General features: G+C 41.6%; 1 protein-coding gene across 3 annotated transcripts in view; it reads left to right on the forward strand.

Moving 5' to 3' along the window:
- LRBA (LPS responsive beige-like anchor protein) overlaps positions 1–17,378 on the forward strand; it is a 767,265-nt gene extending 749,887 nt beyond the window's left edge. Inside the window, exons 56-57 of one of the 3 annotated variants that reach the window (XM_023227472.2) lie at positions 4,090–4,241; positions 16,032–17,377. In XM_023227472.2, coding sequence (XP_023083240.1) covers positions 4,090–4,241; positions 16,032–16,122 — 243 coding nt within the window. In that variant the 3' untranslated portion in view covers positions 16,123–17,377. Of the gene's footprint in view, positions 1–4,089; positions 4,242–16,031 lie in introns of all 3 variants that reach the window. The other 2 variants (XM_023227477.2, XM_023227478.2) reach the window with 2 other exon arrangements.
- Positions 17,379–20,475: the final 3,097 nt, after the last annotated feature.

The following is a 20,475-nucleotide window of genomic DNA, read 5'->3' on the forward strand; positions in this document are numbered from 1 at the left end:
TCTGAATAGCTTGGTGGTGGGACCAGTACGGATTATGACTATTTAGGATTATTAATTTCAGATATGACTTCTTCATGAATAAGTCCAAAACACATTAAGGAAGTTGGGCTTCAAATTATGAATTAGGCAGGCATTTTTTTCCCATTGGGTCTACCGGAAATGGCACCACCAGTGGACCTTCCGGGCTCTTGCTTCGTCTCCAGGATAGGACTCCACAAGTATTAGACATTGAGAAAAAGAGTAAGAACTGTTCTTTTCAGAGGCTAGTTTGTCAAGGTCCTTTGTTTCTTACCTCCAAACTCCTTGGTGAAGGTTAAAGTAAAAGAAAGCTGGGGTGGTCCTCATTTTCCAGAATCAGGCTGGAGGGCGGGGCACGTGAGCTGTATACAATGAGGGGACCCAGGACATGTTGGAGGCAGGAGTAGGGTCACAGGGGCTTCTACCCTGGCTTTGGGCTAGCTCTGGATATTTCACTCATTGCTATTCCTGACCTAGGCAGCTTAGATGACATAAATTCTCCCACTTTCCCAGATCTGGTCTGATCACCCCCTTCTCCTAAGTAAATACTGGTGTCAGGGAACAAAGCTCCTACATATAGATTACATGAGGAAATGAAGGACCCTTGCTGCTATGTCTCCTGGGATTCATTTCTTGATTCGGTGGATGGCTTCCTTCTTGTGTCTCCACCGTTCTCTGTGGTCTCTCCGTTGCATTCTGCCAGCCTCCACCACGAGGCACGCACACAGACACACTCGAACTCGCTTTTATTTTTCCCTACCTTCCCATAATGCTGCATTTAAACCAACTACACATCAGAGGATTTTCTTTTCCTCTTTTCTTTACAATAATAATGTGGATAATCTGTCACTTTGAGTTGCGATTATGTTGTCAGCTACGCTAATAAATCTGTAAAATAATTTGAGATCCCCAGCTGACTGAAGCAATTTCTGTGGCATTTCAGTTAGTACCAGGGGCTCTGGGAAGTTCCTTGAGGCAGCAGTGGGAGGCTTTCTGCAGACCATTCGTGCACACGTGCTTCTCCTCTCTGCCCTGTAGCCATCGCTTTTTCCCTCCATAATATTTCCCGCTGGAGTTTAGGCTTAAACAATCCATTGCCTTTTCCCAGCACTCCTGCACTTTATCATGCTAGCTTGCAAGTGGCAGCTGTGTGACTAAAGCGAGCTTGCCTAAAATGAGCAGTACCTGCCCGCAGCTCCAGAGACTGATACTTTCACCGCTCACTACCTCGGGAGGCAAGGAAGGCAGCCACAGGCTGGGAATCCAAGGCACTCAGAGCAGAATCTCCAGCTTCATCCTCAATCTGAGCCCATATGAGGAATGGACACCATGGAAACAAATTAGTCATCAGCTCAGACCAGAAATTATGTTTCTGTGAAATACCAAGAACTCTGTAGGCCGGCAGCCTGGGGAAGCTCTGCACTAATCAAGGCTTCCCACCTATTTTTATTTTAGATGCCAGATTGCTCTGTGGCATTTTGGTTAGCAGCATATCATAGTCCATCAACTAGACAGTGTTGAGATGTCTTTATGAACAGCTGATATTTAAGGAGGCAGCCTGTACAGAGCAGCAAAGTTATTTTATCCTAAACAAGGGAGAACCACCATTCACCCAGGGGAACGCATTTGTTTTCCCTTCCTGAGGCTGTGTTTTAGGATGTGGTCATCCCCAGCAGACTGCTATGGCCTGCTACTACCTCCTTAAAACCGGTGCAGCCACGGCGCTGTCCACAGCACTCAGGATTTCAGGGGATGAGATTAACGTGTCTCTGGGCACGTTTCCAGAGGTTTCCCTCTAGTAACACTCCAACCTGGATATGGAGGCGGCCTGTCAGTATTTGAGTGGAAGATCAGGTGCTGCTTGCTAAATGTTACCCTGGCTCTTGCTGCCAAGAGGAATTTGGCCTCTCATGAAAGAGGGCAGCGAAATCTTTTTTCACCTTGGGAGGCATCTGGTTCATTAAAATGTTTTGAATGCTGATGACTGTATAGTCCCTAAAGCCCAGGTTTTACTTAATTTCAGATGGAAGCAGGATTAGAGATTCTTTACTAGAACAAAGAATTAAAGATTAATGGTTTTAATTTGTTTTGGTATAACACTTATCCAGTAAAAAGCTTCAAGTATAAAATTCAAGTGAACCACAACCATAAGGTTAATCGATTTTCATCAGCTGAATTTTATATGTGTAGCAAATAGTTGTTTGTTCTAGCCTTCATTGCAGTTCCCAGACACCCCTAGAGATTGCCATTTGTGAAATGAATGGGGGAAAAGGATATTGATTTTTGCTCATCTTGAAAATATCTTAATATCTATGTTTAGTTAACGAGACTTAGAGAATATGCAACTCTCTTCCACATTTGGGTTTTTATTTCCTAGATGTGTTTTTGTGTTGTTGAGAATAAGCTGTATTTAAGAGACTACTAAAAGCTGGCATTTGGGTGAATGTGAATTAAATGGCTAAGAAAGTCTTTCCCTTTCTATGATTTTTTAAAAAATTTGTCAAAGAGTGAAGACTTAAGGCAGCTATACTAGAACTGAATGTAGAACAGTGCGAATGTATCAGAAATTAGGTTTTTTTCTTTCTGGCTTGCCAGCACAATCTGTATTCCCCTGCACCCAGGTGGACATGCGATTACAGGTGTTTGTAGTGGCTTTAAAACTCCGATGCTATCCACTAAAGAAAGGAAATTTGTATCTTAATAAGCTAAGAAAACAAGGCTTGGAGGTACCAGGCAGGAGGAGAGGAAGGGCTAATAGGATTGGCTTTTGGAGTAGGGAGGGATAATTAGGATTTGCCACACTTTTTCTATAATGGACAGAAAGTAAATATTTTAGGCTTTGAGGATTCTACATTCTCTGTTGCAACTACCTGTGAAAGTAGTCATAAACCAATGGGTGTTGCGATGTTCCAGTAAAACTTTATTTATGGAAGGCCAGGTGTGGTGGTTCTTGTCTGTAATCCCAGCACTTTGGGAGGCCGGGGGGGGGGGGGGGGGGGAGCACTTGAGGTCAGGAGTTCGAGACCAGCCTGACCAACATGGTGAAACCCCATCTCTACTAAAAATACAAAAATTAGCTGGGTGTTGTGGTGGGCACCTGTAATCCCAACTGCTCAGGAGGTTGAGGCGTGAGAATCACTTGAACCTGAGAGGTGGAGCTTGTAGTGAGCCAAGATTGTATCCCTGCACTCCAGCCTGGGTGACAGAGCAAGACCCTGCCTCAAAAACAAACAAACAAAAAACCTGTTTATGGGGGTTCAGATTTGGAATTCATATAAATATTCATGTGTCATGAAAAATTCAAGCACTGAAACATGTTAAAACAAACAGTTATATGAAACAGGCAGTGGGCTGCATTTGGCCTGCAGGATTTCATTTGTGGATGCCCATTTTACAGGATCAAAGAGCAAATTCTGAGCCTGTACTGTCTGTTCAGTGCTAGTAGGAAAGGACAGAGGGGCACAGCCTAGAGCTGACTAAACCACAGGCTGGAGCACTGTCAGCCCTGGAGCAAGAAAATGCTGAACTGGGATTTAATCACCCTGGAAGTTGTAGCTCTCTACCAAGTCTTCTTCCCAACTGCTGTCAAAATCCAACAGGCTCAGGGAAGGTGCCAAGGTTGCTGGCTGCCTCCCTCCGGCTGGAGTTGCACCCAGCAGGGGATTAGAGGGGATGTGAGGTCAGGCGGCACCATCTGCCAAGTCTTGGGACTAACAGGCTTATTAGCATGTCCACAGTGCAGATGAAGAGATGCCAGGGCTTCTCGTTAAGAGCACTGGTCCCAGTCCACAACACACACCACCATTCTAGTAGCATTTGTAGAACTGGAAGAGTTTGCTACTTAGTCTTTAAAAAAGCAAAGCCAAAAATAATCTCAACCATTGCCAAACTTTGTCCATTTGGTTTTTGAAAAATGGCAGATCTTCTACAACTCATGATTTTCTAAAAACTCCTGAGATCTCTCTCTCTTCTCCCTGTACTACAGTAGCTAGTGTGAGAGTGACTCAAACACAGGGTGGGAGCTGAAAGTTTCCTAGAACCTCATTTCTACTGAATGTTGCTGTCTCACAGGCCATCCAGCTGAGCCGAGATGGACAGTACCTGCTCACAGGAGGGGACAGCGGAGTGGTCGTGGTCAGGCAGGTGTCGGACCTCAAGCAGCTCTTTGCCTATCCAGGATGTGACGCTGGAATCCGGGCCATGGCACTGTCTTATGACCAGAGGTAACACTGGAATCATGGGCTACAAATAGGAGTTTCCAAAACTGCAGAGGGGACTGGTCGTGTTGGCTCTTGCCTGTAATCCCAGCACTTTGGGGGGCTGAGGCAGGAGAATCGCTTGAGTCCAGGAGTTCAAAACCAGCCTGGGAAACATTGTTTAAGACCCCATCTCTACAAAAAATAACATTTTCAAAAATGTATAGTAAAACCTGCAGAGGGAATTTATTTAAATGGGCTGGTGAAGTTGAGTTGTGGGGGTCACCTGTACAATCAAACCAAGAACACTTTTTTAAAAGTTTGATTTTCTTTCTGATGACATTGCCACTCTTAGACAAAGGCTGAGTTCTCAAGGAATAGACAGAATTTCAGTAGCAAAGGTTCTGATTACAGTGATGCAAAGCTTTTTATATTTCTTTAAAGTATCTTTTTTTAATTATACCTTAAGTTCTGGGGTACATGTGCAGAACGTGGTTTGTTACATAGGTATACACGTGCCATGGTGGTTTGCTGCACCCATCAACCCGTCATCTACATTAGGTATTTCTCCTAATGCTGTCCCTCCCCTAGGCCCCCACTCTCCCCAACAGGCCCCAGTGTGTGATGTTACCCTCTCTGTGTCCATGTATTCTCTTTGTTCAACTCCCACTTATGACTGAGAAGATGAGGTATTTGCTTTCCTGTTCCTGTGTTAGTTTGCTGAGAGTGACGGTTTCCAGCTTCATCCATGTCCCTGCAAAGGACATGAACTCATTCTTTAGTATGGCTGTATAGTATTCCCTGGTGTATATGTGCCATATTTTCTTTATCCAGTCTATCATTGATGGGCATTTGGGTTGGTTCCAAGTCTTTGCTATTGTGAACAGTGCTGCAATAAACATACATGTGCATGTCTCTTTATACTAGAATGATTTATAATCATTTGGGTATATAACCAGTAATGAGATTGTGGGTCAAATGGTATTTCTGGTTCTAGATCCTTGAGGAATCGCCACACTGTCTTCTACAATGGTTGAACTAATTTACACTCCCACCAACAATGTAAAAGCATTCCTGTTTCTCCACATCCTCTCCAGCATCTGTTGTTTCCTGACTTTAATTATCACCATTCTAATGGGTGTGAGATGGTATCTCATTGTGGTTTTGATTTGCATTTCTCTAATGACCAGTGATAAAGAGCTTTTTTTCATGTTTGTTGGCTGCGTAAATGTCTTCTTTTGAGAAGCATCTGTTCATATCCTTTGCCCACTTTTTGATGGGGTTTTTTTTTTCTTGTAAATTTGTTTTAAGTTCTTTATAGATTCTGGATATTAGCCCTTTGTAAGATGGATAGATTGCAAAAATTTTCTCCCATTCTGTAGGCTGCCTGTTCACTCTGATGATAGTTTCTTTTGCTGTGCAGAAGCTCCTTAATTAGATCCCATTTGTCAATTTTGGCTTTTGTTGCCATTGCTTTTGGTGTTTTAGTCGTGAAATCTTTGCCCACGCCTATGTCCTGAATGGTATTGCCTAGGTTTCCTTCTAGGGTTTTTATGGTTTTAGGTGTTACATTTAAGTCTTTAATTCATCTTAATTTTTGTATAAGGTGTAAGAAGGGGTCCAGTTTCAGTTTTCTGCGTATGGCTAGCCAGTTTTCCCAACACCATTTACTAATTAGGGAATCCTTTCCCTATTTCTTGTTTGTGTCAGGTTTGTCAAAGATCAGATGGCTGTAGATGTGTGGTGTTATTTCTGAGGCCTCTGTTCTGTTCCATTGGTCTGTATCTCTGTATTAGGACTAGGACCATGCTGTTTTGGTTACTGTAGCCTTGTAGTGTAGTTTGAAGTCAGGTAGTGTGATGCCTCCAGCTTTGTTCTTTTTGCTTAGGATTGTCTTGGCTATGCAGGCTCTTTTTTGGTTCCATATGGAATTTAAAGTAGTTTTTTCTAATTCTGTGAAGAAAGTCAATGGTAGCTTGATGGAGACAGCATTGAATCTATAAATTACTTTGGGCAGTATGACCATTTTCACAATATTGATTCTTCCTATCCATGAGCATGGAATGTTCTTCCATTTATTTGTGTCCTCTTATTTCCTTGAGCAGTGGTTTGTAGTTCTCCTTCAAGAGGTCCTTCACATCCCTTGTAAGTTGGATTCCTAGGTATTTTATTCTCTTTTAAGCAGTTGTGAATGGGAGTTCACTCATGATTCGGCTCTCTGTTTGTTATTGGTGTATAGGAATGCCTGTGATTTCTGCACATTGATTTTGTATCCTGAGACTTTGCTGAAGTTACTTTTCAGCTTAAGGAGATTTTGGGCTGAGACAATAGGTTTTTCTAAATATACAGTCATGTCATCTGCAAACAGAGACAGTTTGACTTCCTCTTATCCTAGTTGAATACCCTTTCTTTCTCTTTCCTGATTGCCCTGCCAGAACTTCCAATACTATGTTGACTAGGAGTAGTGAGAGAGGGCATCCTTGTCTTGTGCCGGTTTTCAAAGGGAATGCTTCCAGCTTTTGCCCATTCAGTACGATATTGGCTGTGGGTTTGTCATAAATAGCTCTTATTATTTTGAGATACATTCTATCAGTACCTAATTTATTGAGAGTTTTTAGGATGAAGCGCTGTTGAATTTTGTCAAAGGCCTTTTTGGCATCTATTGAGATAATCGTGATTTTTGTCACTGATTCTGTTTACGTGATGGATTATGTTTACTGATTTGTGTATGTTGAACCAGCCTTGCATCCCAGGGATGAAGCCTACTTGATCCTGGTGGATAAGCTTTTGGATGTGCTGCTGGATTCGGTTTGCCCGTATTTTATTGAGGATTTTCACACTGATGTTTATCAGGCATACTGGCCTGAAATTTTCTTTCTTTCTTGTGTCTCTGCCAGGTTTTGGTATCAGGATGATGCTGGCCTCATAAAATGAGTTGGGGAGGGTTCCCTCTTTTTCTATTGTTTGGAATAGTTTCAGAAGGAATGGTACCAGCTCCTTTTTGTATCTCTGGTAGAAATTGGCTGTGAATCTGTCTGGTCCTGGACTCTTTTTGGTTGGTAGGCTATTAATTTCAGAACTTGTTACAGGTCTATTCGGGGATTTGACTTCTTCCTGGTTTAGACTTGGGAGGGTGTATGTGTCCAAGAATTTATCCATTTCTTCTAGATTTTCTAGTTTATTTGCATAGAGGTGTTTATAGTATTCTCTGATGGTAGTTTGTATTTCTGTGGGATCAGTGGTGATACCCCCTTTATCATTTTTTATTGTGTCTATTTGATTCTTTTCTCTTTTCTTCTGTATTAGTCTAGCTAGTGGTCTATTTTATTGATCTTTTCAAAAAAAACCAGCTCCTGGATTCACTGATTTGAAGGGTTTTTTGTGTCTCTGTCTCCTTCAGTTCTGCTCTTAGTTATTTGTCTTCTGCTAGCTTTTGAATTTGTTTGCTCTTGCTTCTGTAGTTCTTTTAATTGTGATGTTAGAATGTTGATTTTAGTTCTTTCCTGCTTTCTTTTGTGGGCATTTAGTACTATAAATTTCCCTCTAAACACTTTTAAATGTGTCCCAGAGATTCTGGTATGTTGTGTCTTTGTTCTCATTGGTTTCAAGTAACATCTTTATTTCTGCCTTCATTTCAGTATTTACCCAATAGTCATTCAGGAGCAGACTGTTCAGTTTCCATGTAGTTGTTGTGGTTTTGAGTGAGTTTCTTAATCCTGAGTTCTAATTTGATTGCACTGTGGTCTGAGAGACTGTTGGTTATGATTTCCATTCTTTTGCATTTGCTGAGGAGTGTTTTACTTCCAATTATGTGGCCAATTTTAGAATAAGTGCAATGTGGTGCTGAGAAGAATGAATATTCTGATTATTTGAAGTGAAGATTTCTTTAGATGTCTATTAGGTCTGCTTTTTCCAGAGCTGAGTTCAAGTCCTGAATATCCTTGTTAATTTTCTGTCTCATTGATCTAACATTGACAGTGGGGTGTTAAAGTCTCCCACTATTATTGTGTGGGAGTCTAAGTCTCTTTGTAGGTCTCTAAGAACTTGCTTTGTGAATCTGGGTGCTCCTGTATTGGGTGCCTACATATTTAGGATAGTTAGGTCTTCTTATTGTGTTGATCCCTTTACCATTATGTAATGACCTTGTCTCTCTTTATCTTTGTTGGTTTAAAGTCTGTTTTATCAGAGACTAGGATTGCAACCCTGCTTTTTTTTTTTTTTTTTTTTTTTGCTTTCCATTTGCTTGGTAAATCTTCCTCCACCCCTTTATTTTGAGCCTGTGTGTGTGTCTCTGCATGTTAGGTGGGTCTCCTGAATGCAGCACGCTGATGGGTCTTGACGCTATCCAATTTGCCAGTCTGTGTCTTTTATTTGGGGCATTTAGCCCATTTACATTTAAAGTTAATATTGTTATGTGTGAGTTTAATACTGTCATTATGATGTTAGCTGGTTATTTTGCTCATTAGTTGATGCAGTTTCCTTCATAGTGTCGATGGTCTTTACAATTTGGTATGTTTTCACAGTGGCTGGTACCGGTTGTTCCATTCCATGTGTAGTGCTTCCTTCAGGAGCTCTTGTAAGGCAGGCCTGGTGGTGACAGAATCTCTCAACATTTTCTGTGTGTAAAGGATTTTATTTCTCCTTTGCTTATGAAGCTTAGTTTGGCTGGATATGAAATTGGGGTTGAAAATTATTTTCTTTGAGAATGTTGAATATTGGCCCCCACTCTCTTCTGGCTTGTAGGGTTTCTGCTGAGAGATCCGCTGCTAGTCTCATGGGCTTCACTTTGTGGGTAACCTGACCTTTCTTTCTGGCTGCCTTTAACGTTTTTTCCTTCATTTCAACCTTGGTGAATCTGATGATTATGTGTCTTGGGGTTGCTCTTCTCGAGGAGTATCTTTGTGGCATTCTCTGTATCTCCTGAATTTGAATGTTGGTCTGTCTTGCTAGGCTGGGGAAGTTCTCCTGGATAATACCCTGAGGAGTGTTTTCCAGCTTGGTTCCATTCTCCCTGTCACCTTCAGGTACACCAATCAAACGTAGGTTTGGTCTTTTCACATAGTCCCATATTTCTTGGAGGCTTTGTTCATTCCTTTTCATTCTTTTTTCTCTAATCTTGTCTTCTCTATTTCATTAAGTTGATCTTCAGTCTCTGATATCCTTTCTTCTGCTTGATTAGTTCAGCTACTGATACTTGTGTATGCTTCACGAAGTTCTCATGCTGTGTTTTTCAGCTCCATCGGGTCATTTATGTTCTTCTCTCAACTGGTTATTCTAGTTAGCAATTCATCTAACCTTTTTTCAAGGTTCTTAGCTTCCTTGCATTGGGTTAGAATGTGCTCCTTTAGCTCAGAGGAATTTGTTATTACTCACCTTCTGAAGCCTACTTCTGTTAATTTGTCAAACTCATTCTCTGTCCAGTTTTGTTCCCTTGCTGGCAGAGTTGTAATCCTTTGGAAGAGAAGAGGCATTCTGGTTTTTGCAATTTTCAGCCTTTTTGCACTGGTTTCTCCCCATTTTCGTGGATTTATCTATCTTTGGTCTTTGATGTTGGTGACCTTTGGATGGGATTTCTGTGTCTGGATATCCTTTTTGTTGATGTTGATGCTATTCCTGTTTGTTAGTTTTCCTTCTAACAGGCCTCTCAGCTGCAAGTCTGCTGCAGTTTGCTAGAGGTCCACTCCAGATCCTGTTTACCTCCGTATCACCAGTGGAGGCTGCAGAACAGCAAAGATTACTGCCTGTTCCTTCCCCTGGAAGCTTCATCCCAGAGGGGCCTCTGCCAGAGGTCTCCTGTATGAGGTGTCTTTTGGCCCCTACTGGGAGGTATCTCCCAGTCAGGAGACACAGGGGTCAAGGACCCACTTGAGGAGGCAGTACGACCCTTAGCAGAGCTCAAACACTGTGCTGGGAGATCCACTGCTGTCTTCAGAGCTGTCAGGCAGGGACATTTAAGTCTGCTGAAGCTGCAACCACAGCCGCCCCTTCCCCGAGGTGCTCTGTCCCGGGGAGATGGGGGTTTATCTATAAGCCCCTAACTAGGGCGCTGCTTTTTCTTTCCAGCGATGCCCTGCCCAGAGAGGAAGAATCTAGAGAGCCAGTTTGGCCACAGTGGCCTTGCTGAGCTGTTGTGGGCTCCACCCAATTTGAACTTCCTAGAGGCTTTGTTTACACTGTGACGGTAAAACCACCTGCTCAAGCCTCAGCAATGGCGGACACCCCTCCCCCCACGAAGCTTGAGCCTCCCAGGTCAACTTTAGACTGCTGTGCTGGCAGTGAGAATTTGAAGCCAGTGGATCTTAGCTTGCTGGGCTCCATGTGGGTGGGACCCGCCGAGCCAGACCATTTGGCTCCCTGGCTTCAGCCCTTTCCAGGGGAGTAAACGGTTCTGTCTCCCTGGCATTCCAAGCACCACTGGGGTGTGGGGAGAAAAAAAAAAAAAAAAAAAAAACTCCTGCAGCTAGCTTGGTGTTTGCCCAAACGACCAGTTTTGTGCTTGAAACCCAGGACCCTGGTGCTACAGGCACCCAAGGGAATCTCCTGGTCTGCAGGTTGTGAAGACCATGGGAAGAGGACAGTATCTGGGCCAGAGTGCACCATTCCTCAGGGCACAGTCCCTTACAGCCTCCCTTGGCTGGGGGAGGGAATTCCCCGACCTCTTGCGCTTCCTGGCTGAGGCAACCCCCAACCCTGCTTCAGCTCACCCTCTGTGGGATGTACCCACTGTCCAACCAGTCCCAGTGAGGTGAACCAGGTACCTCAGTTGGAAATGCAGAAATCACCCACCTTCTGCGTCGATCTCTCTGGGAGCTGCAGACCAGAGCTGTTCCTATTCGGCCATCTTGCCAGCCTGAAGTATCTTTTTTAGTAAATAAAATTGAAAGAGCTGCAAACATGTTTTATGTAAAATGCCTTTATCTCTGCATATGAAGAGTCCCCTGAAAGATAGGGCTTATTTCCTAGAAGCTCTCGAGTGGTAGAATTTGGTGGGATCATCTTTCTTCCTCTTAACATAGAGTCACTCATTTTTGTTCCTTAAAAAAAAAAAATTGTGGCAACATGTAATATTTTCCATCTAAACTTTTTGATATATAATTTAGTGCATTATGTACATTTACAGTGTTGTGCCACCATCACCATCATCCAATTCCAGACCCTTTTTCATCATAAACAGAAGCTCTGCCTGTTAATGACTCTCTCTCCCTGCCAGCTCATCTGCATTCTGCTTTCTGTCTCTATGAATTTGCCTCTTCTAAGCACCTTCTGTAAGTGGAATCATACAATATTTGTTGTGTTGTGCCTGGCTTATTTCACTTAGGATAACACTTTCAACGTTCTTGCATGTTGTAGCACGTATCAGAAATATTGTATGAATATTCTGCGTTCTGTTTATCATTCACCGGTTGATGATGGACACTTGGGTCGTTTCTACCTTCTGGCTATTGTGAGTAATGCTGCTATGAATATTATCTACAAATATCTATTCAAGTCCCTTTTTACATTCTTTTTGGGTGTATGCCCAGGAGTGGAACTGCTGGGTTATATGGCAGTTCCATGTTTGACATTTTGAGGAAACTTTGAAGTGTTTTCCACAGTGGCTGTACCATTTTACATGGGTTCCAATTTTTCCACATCCTTATCAACACTTGCTCTATTTTTCAGCAGTTGTCCTAACAGGCATGGTCTCTCATTGTGGTTTTGCTTTCCCTAATGACCAGTGATGTTGTCTTTTCACTCTCTTCATAGTGTCCTTAGATGCTCAAAAAAAATTTTTTTTTTTGAGACAGGGTCTCACTCTTTTGCCCGGGCTGGAGTGCAGTGGTGCAATCACAGCTCACTGAAGCCTCAATCTCCTAGGTTCAAATGATTCTCCTGCCTCAGCTACATGGTAGCTGGTACTACAGGCATGTGCTGCCATGCCTGGCTTTTTTCTGTGGAGACGGGGTCTCACTGTGTTGCCCAGGCTGGTCTTGAACTCCTCCTGGGCTCAAACCACCCTGATGCCTCAGTCACCCAAAGTGCTGGGATTATAGCCATAAGCCACCATACTCAGCCCTGATTTTACTTTTTATTAAGTCCTATTTTTTGTTATGAGTTTTTTGTTTTGTTATCTTGTGTCTTTCATTTTGGTATCATATCCAAGAAACCACTGCAAAATCCAAGGTCATGAAGGTTTTCCCATATGTTTTCATCTAAAAGTTGTATAGTTTTAATTTATATTTAGGTTTTTGATCCATTTTGAGTTAGTTTTTTAACATAATGGTAGGTGAGGGTCCACTTTGTTTTGCATGTGGACACCTGATCTTCCCAGCATCATTTGTTGAAAAGAAGGTGCTTTCTCCATTGAAAGGTCTTGGCACCGTATTTTAGAACATGTGTGAGGAATTATTTCTCAACTTTCTCTTCTGTTGGTCTGTCTATATCAGTATGACAATGTTTTGGTTACCGTCACATTGTAGCAGTAAGTTTTCAAATCAGAAAATGTGCAACTGCTAACATATTTCTTCTTTCTCAGATTGTTTTGGCTGTTCGGGGTTTCTGTCTCACTCTGTCGCCCAGGCTGGAGTGCAATGGCACGATCTCAGCTCACTGCAATTCTTAATTTTCCTTTTGGATTGCTCATTGTCAGTGTATAAAAATGCAACCGATTTTCATGTTGTATATCCTGCAAATTTACTGAGCTCTAAGTTTTTGTTTTGTTTTGGTGTGGAATCTTTCTTTAGGATTTCCTACATATAAGATCATGTCATCTGTAAACAGAGACAGTTTCACCCCTCCTTTCCATTGTGGATACTTTTTTCTTGTGTAATTGCTCTGTCTAGGACTTTCAGTATTGTGTTGGATAAGAGTGGTGAAAGTGGGCATCCTTGCCTTGTTCCCAATCACAGGGGAAAAACTTTTTTTCGTCGAGTGTGGTGTCAGCTGTGGGTTATTCATACATGCTGTTTATCATCTGAGATGGTTTCCTTCTACTCCTAGTTTATTGCTTTCATAATAAAAGGATGAATCTTGTCACATCAAATTTTCCAGCATCAGTTGAGATGACCATGTGGGCTTATTTTGTTGTTGTTCATTCTGTTAATGTAGTATGTTATGTTGGTTGACTTCTGCACGGTGAGTCATCCTGGCATTCCCGGAATGAATCTCACTTGGTCATGGTGTCTATTCCCACTACTATGCTAGTAAATTCAGTTTGCCAGTATTTTGTATCCTGGTCTGTATGTTCTTTTGTTGTAATGTCTTCAACTGGTTCTGGTGTTGGGGTAATACTGGCCTCACGGAATCACTTAAGAAGTGTTCTGGATTCTCTAATTTTTTGGAAGAAATTGAGAAGGATTAGTGTTAATACTTCTTCAAATGTTTGGTAGAATTCATCAGTGAAGCCATCTGGTCTAGGACTTTTCTTATTGGGAGGTTTTTGATTACTGATTCAGTCTCTTCACTCGTCATAAGTCTAATCATTTCTATTTCTTCCTCATTCTGTTTTGGTATACTGTTTTCAGGAGTCTATTCCATGTAGTTTGCCCTATTTGGTGGTATACAGTTGTTTCTAATAGTCTCTCTTAATTCATTGTTTCTGCCAAATCAGTACTGTCCAAACTTTTATTTCTGATTTTAGTAATTCAAGTCTTTTTGTTGTTGTTGAGATGGAGTCTCGCTCTGTCACCCAGGCTGGAGTGCAGTGGCACAATCTTGGCTCACTGCAACCTCTGTCTCGCAGGTTCAAATGATCCTCCTGCCTCAGCCTCCTGAGTAGCTAGGATTACAGGTGCCCACCACCACACCCAGCTAATTTTTGTATTTTTAGTAGCGATGGGGTTTCACCAGGTTGGCCAGGCTGGTCTCAAACTCCTGACCCCAAGTGATCCACCCGCCTCAGCCTCCCAAAGTGCTGGGATTACAGGCATGAGCCACCATGCCCAGCCAAGTCATCTTAGTCTAGCTAGAGGTTTGTCAATTTTGTTGATCTTTTCAAAGAACCAATTTTTTGGGTTTTTTTCTATCACTTGACTATTTTCTGTTTTATTTATCTCTTTAATATTTTCTTCCTTCTGCCTAGCCTTGGGTTTAGTCTGTTTTCTAGTTCCTTAAGACATAAAGTTAGCTTATTGAGTTATTTTTAAATGGTATGTGTTTACAGCTAAACATTTGCATCTTAGCATTGCTTTTGCTGCATTTTGTAAGTTTGGGCATGTTATATTTCCTTTTGTCTCAGTATTTTCTGATGTCTCTTATGTTTTCTTTGACCCAGCATTTGTTTATTTTCCACATATTTGCAAATTTCCTAGTTTACCTTCAGTTATTGGTGTCTAGTTTCATTCTATTATGATCAGAAAAGCTACTTTGTGATTTTAATCTTTACTAAGTCATTAACACTTGTGGCCTGACATATGGTTTATCTTGGAGACAATTCCATTGTGTACTTGAGAAAAATATATATTCTATTGTTGGGTGGGTGTTATATATATAGGTGTGTCAGGTTCAATTGGCTTATCGTATTATTCAAGTCTCCTATTTCCTTATCTTCCACCTGGTTGTTCCACCCATTATTTAAAGTGGGGTACTGAAGTCTAAAACTATTACCGTAGAACCATTTCTCCCTTCAATTCTGTTAATGTTTGCTTTGTATATCTTGGGGGGTCTGATGATAAATGCATATATAATTGTTATATTTCTGTGAATTTACCTTTTTCTCAATATAGTGTCCTCCTTTGTCTCTTGTAACAGTTTTTGACTGAAAGACTATTTTGTCTGATATTAGTATAAGCCACCTCAGCTCTCTGTTAGTACTTACATGGAATATCTTTTCCATCCTTTCACTTTCAAGCTGTTCGTCTTTAGATCTCAAGTGGGTCTCCTGTAGACAACATATAGTTGGATCATGTTTTTTAATCAATGCTACTAATTGCTTCCTTTTGGCTGGAGAATGTAATCTCTTTAATGACTGATAAGACTGACTTTTGCCACTTTGCTATTTTTCTCTCTGCCTTAGAGTTTTGTCTCTCATTTCCTCCTTACTGTCTTCTTTTGTGTTGATTTTTTTGTAGTGACACATTTTAGTTCCTAATTTTGATACGAGGTACTAGGAAGCATACTGAATATGGCTTCTAAGGGCTGGTCCTAACCAAACTAGACAGAGAAAAGTCTAAGATAATGGGCTATGCCCAGTTTATGTTCACCTATCTTCTCCATCTCTTTCCCTGCACCACCTCTTTGGGGACAGGAGACCCAAGAAGCTTGCAGAAGTTCTTACCTTCAATGAGTTCAGTGAGTCACTGTGTTAATGAGGACTAGGTCCTCACCCAGAGCATCATGGACATAGACTCCTTCTCCACAGAGGGGAGATCATCTTAAATTATGGTCAACACTCTCTTACTCTTCATTGCACCTGTCAGAGGTGGTGTCTCTTGTCACTTGAGTGTGTGCTGCTGTTTCCACCAGCAGTTACTTTGAGATTGTGGTTCCTTCTTTTGATTCTGTTGCTTATGTAAAGGATGGGTCTTGCCAGCCCAGTTCTCCTTTAGAAATTACCAAATCTGTTCAGGTTTTAGTGACTCATCTTGCACACACCAGCTGTCCTTATCCTTTCAGTGAAAAAGCAAGCTGTGGCTTGGATCCTTGTGGAGTGTCAGAGGCAGTACTCTAAGCTTACCCAGGGCTACCTTTTAGTCATGAAATACACACCTTAGTTCTCACAAATTGGAGCCTTCACTGCCATCTTCTATATTTACTTTGTGGATTTGGGGACAGCAGTTTTTAGTAACATCTCTAGGACACACAGGTTTGTAAAAGTCCTTCTCTCTGTGCTTCTCCTAGGTGCATCATTTCTGGCATGGCTTCAGGAAGCATTGTGCTATTTTACAACGACTTTAACCGGTGGCATCATGAATACCAAACCCGCTACTGATGGTGACAGCTGTGCATTCACTCTGCCCCTAGGATGAGCAGAAGTATCTGAAGCATCATTCTCTTCTACCACATCTGAATGTAACTTAAATTTGCTCAAAGAAGCAAAATATTTTTTAAAGTTATTAATAATTGCTATTTTTGTAGTCTTTGCTTGACTTTTTTGGGGGGATTAGCAAAGCAGAAAACCGGCTGCTGGGTTCTGTAGTTTTAAAAAATCTATATTTTTAGTCATAATGAGAAGTCTATTTTCACCAGTTATGGAAACGTACAGTGGAGCAAGTAAACCACTTATTCCAGCTATAATATTATGAAGAACATTTCCCATGCATCTACAAGCTTGAGAAATAGGATTTTCACAGTGGGGAAGTGGGTTATAATATTGGAATAGAAAAATTTGATGCTGTAATTTGGGTCCTGTATTTTTCCAAACTGTGCTTCTTCAGCACTAATATTTCTGGGATTTAAATAGTAATGTTTAAATTATGGTAAATGTAATTTAAAACATCTCAGTTAATTCTGTCACTGTTATTCTTCAAGCATGTTTTAGACCTAGAAAAGTATGGTTTGGGGGAGGCATTTTATTGTGTGGTTAGCACAAGGAATCTAATTTATAGCAAGTGTGAAAATAGTTACCTTTTTTTTCCTGATCTGTCATCTTCATAGCACAACAAAATGAAACTATGGAAATGCTCTTGAGCTCACAACATTTGTTTTTCTTTTAAAGTAAATGCAAGTACCAAAGCTCACTACTGCGGTTTGCCTGTGCCCGGACAATGAGGCAGAGCCATTGTTGGGGCACCCTCTTCCCTCCCCGGGTTTGCAAGTAGAGGCTACCAGGTGCTGTATTCAGCAACACCTGTTTTACTATTTGTTATTCAACTATCTATCTCCACCTTCCTTTTGATTAGCAATTTGTACTAAGGAACAATGTTATTTGGTGTTGTATAATTCTACTTTTCTAGTAGATTACTGTGTGGAATTCTGTGAAAAATATTTGAGAAAAGGCCTGTATTGCATAAATAAATTCTTTGTATGTTGTGAACTTTGATTTCTATTTCTCTTGCAGTAGACCTCAAGTGGTCCCTCTTTTTTTCCTACATACTCAGCTATTCTCTAAAAGCAAGGATTTGGAATGAACAATTCAGTTTGACAGAAAAACTGAATAAAATAGCATCTGTAATTGAATTGTTGGAAATGCCTTTTTTGCTCCTAAATTTTAAACATCATTAATAAAATGATGATTCACAAAGAAAATGTCAAACTCTGATTCAGTCCTAGTTTTTGATCAATAACGAATGTGAGAGATCCTCCTGACTGAAAACAGGAAAATAAGCTTTCTTTGGCCAGATCTCTCCTCTTATTGAGACTCAAACAAATGACCTAGACCTGAATCTTACAAATGCCTAGACAAGGAACTTTATATACCACTTCATCTGAGATCCATCATTAAGAAAAGAGATGATGGTGAAATGTGGGGGGAGGGAAAGTACATTTTAGAATCAAAGAAATATGCAAGCTGCTGATAAATTAATTGATGAACATACTTCTTTTAATATCCTTATTAACTTGTGAATATTACACTTTGGAAACTTCTTAACAATGGTAAAAGAAAATAGTAATACCTAAGTCATATGCCACACAAATGATACTTCAACCATCTTATTCTTAACAAGCCTAAAGTAAAGCTCCCCTTGAATCCTAAAAGAAAAAAAATCAGTATCTCCACTACCTTCATTGGTTTTAAAACTTACAACTAAGGAAAATTAATTGAAACATAAGTAGGCCAGGCGCAGTGGCTCATGCCTGTAATCCCAGCACTTTGGAAGGCCGAGGCGGGCAAATCACTTAAGGTCAGGAGTTCGAGACCAACCTGGCTAACATGGTGAAACCCTGTCCCTACTAAAAATACAAAAAGTAGCCAGCTACTCAGGAGGCTGTTAATCCCAGCTCCTCGGGAGGCTGAGGCAGGAGAATTGCTTGAGCCTGGGAGGCGGAGGTTGCAGTGAGCTGAGATTGTGCCATTGCACTCCAGCCTAGGCGACAGAGTGAGACTCCATCTCAAAAAATAATAATTAAAAAGTAAAAAATTAAATATGAAAAAAAGAAACAACATGAAACAAATAAGGCTGGCATCAACACAAGGGCTTCTCAATAATAGAATCTGTTCAGTAATAACATTCACAGTTTATTCGATATTTACTTATTCAATTTTAACTCCTTAAAAAAGCTATTACTTTACATAAATGTAGACCAGTTAAGAAAAGAAGTGAAAGTAGAGGTGTTGTGGGGCTGGAAATGAGGGATCCATAACAGAGGGAGCAGTGCGTCTGCACAGTGAGTGGATGCGGCTGGATGGGCCGTGCTTGGTCCATGTACAGTAACTGAGGGCTGGTTTAAAATGCATTGCCTCCCGAAATTAAGATTTTCCTCCCTGACATATTGATTCTTACTGAAATATAACCAATGAAATACAACCAAGTCCCTGAGATGCTGTCATTTAAGAAATACCATTAGATCTCGGGGAGAAAGCAGGAAGGCTAAGAGACAACATGAACATCTGAAAAACAGAGATAGAAACATGTAGATAATGCACTCTCAGAGGACAACATCTTACTCCCAAAGTACACTGAAAAGCAATGTTTTCATAAATTACTTCAATCAAAGAGCTGTTTTATCCATTGAGAAACATCACACCTCATTTCTGCTTAGCATACACAACAGGAAGATTCAGAGTGTCTCGCATAGGAATCACGAGTAGCCGTGAGTAGGGCATAAGGTCAGGAACTGACAACCTGGGGTTGCCCTTCCCACTCGCTCTAAGAGCAGCCAAGCCAGGTCAGGGACCGACCACACACTTGGTGTCACGTGTCCTCCTACGCCTGTCAGAGGGGCAGTGAGATGGCAGTGGTTGTGTGAGTCAGGCTTGCAGGAGATGGTCAGGGAACCTGGGATGCAGCCCCGCTGCACCTATTTTGTACCCTTCTTAGCAAATAAAACAGCTGCAGCAGCTTAGATCCACCATGAGAGGTGGCTGAGGTAGAGATATTCACTAGGTTTCTTTGATACCTTTTTACTGGCTGTGATCTCAAGAGCTCCTAGCCATGCAAATCATGGGCCTGGTTTAGTCCTTTCTACTGTGACAGTCCTGCCCCATTCTCCATCCCTGCTAAAAAGACAGCAGACCCATGATATAAACAGATTCCTTCTGGATCCAGAAGCAGAAGTGTCTTTCATTTAAAAGCTGGAATAACCCCCCACTGAGCTTGGTGGAGAAACTTCACCACTTCCTGGTGTGTGTTCATTATGGATTAGCCCCACAGCCCCACATGAAATCACATTAGGCCAAAGTGTGTTTACCAACAGAAGCAGAATGTGACTTCAGTCTCACAATCTGCATAACCTATATATAAGCAAATGTGCTAGTGCCTCCACTTGGCTATTTTTGCCCTACCACATGGAAGGAAATAATTTCCTACTTCAAGCAGGAGAACACCCAGCCCAGCTACCCCCGTTTTGTGTAGCATAAAGTTGAATCACTGTTAATTCTGTAGGCTTCACAAGTTATCCTTGCAGAGGAAGGAGGCTGGGAAGTTTCAAAACTTCCTGCTTGTAAGAAGGAAGGGCAAGACCATAAAGTAGCAAATACATAAATAGCCAAACAAACCATTTTAAAGTTCTACTTACTCTCAGATGAGTGAGAGAAAAATCTTTTGGAGTTTTCTTTTAGATAGACTTGAAAAGTCGACATGATGAACTTCTTGCGTGCTCTAGAGTCATAAGATTGCTAAAGACCCAAGACGACTGTGGACACCGCTGACATATCACTCCCAGCCCTGGCTGCTGTGAACCAGAACTGCAGGCTGCTCAGAGCAAAGCACATCACATTTTTCTCTCTAATGAAATGAAGGGTAGTTTGGCCTTTAGGCAAGCAATCTGTTTTGAGAGAGTTGGGCTCCTCCACCAAGGTCAGAAGACAAACTGTGAATGCTCCTATGAGATCTTGGCAATCTATGCCAGAAACATGAAGTGAACTATTTTTCTGTCCCAAATTCAGGAATATTTTTCCTGGCCAAAACCAAGATTCCAGGGAGTTGGGCAGGCTTGTCACTTCTTATACCTGGCACGAAGCTGGCTGCTTTGCAGCTTTGGCCTTGGATAATTTGAAAGACACCCCCAGAACTGACTTCAGCCTCAACACAGACAGGCATCCAACCATGCCTCGCAATGCAGCAGACTCAGCCTGCATGACTGTGCTGGAGGCCTGTGGTGTCCAGCTCCGCCCAAAATGAAGGGGCATGGTAGGGGCCAATGACTGTCTCTGTACCAAATATACGCTTTTCTTCCCCTCAGC

This window comes from Piliocolobus tephrosceles, chromosome 3 (genome assembly GCF_002776525.5).
Source record: "Piliocolobus tephrosceles isolate RC106 chromosome 3, ASM277652v3, whole genome shotgun sequence".
Lineage (NCBI taxonomy): Eukaryota > Metazoa > Chordata > Mammalia > Primates > Cercopithecidae > Piliocolobus > Piliocolobus tephrosceles.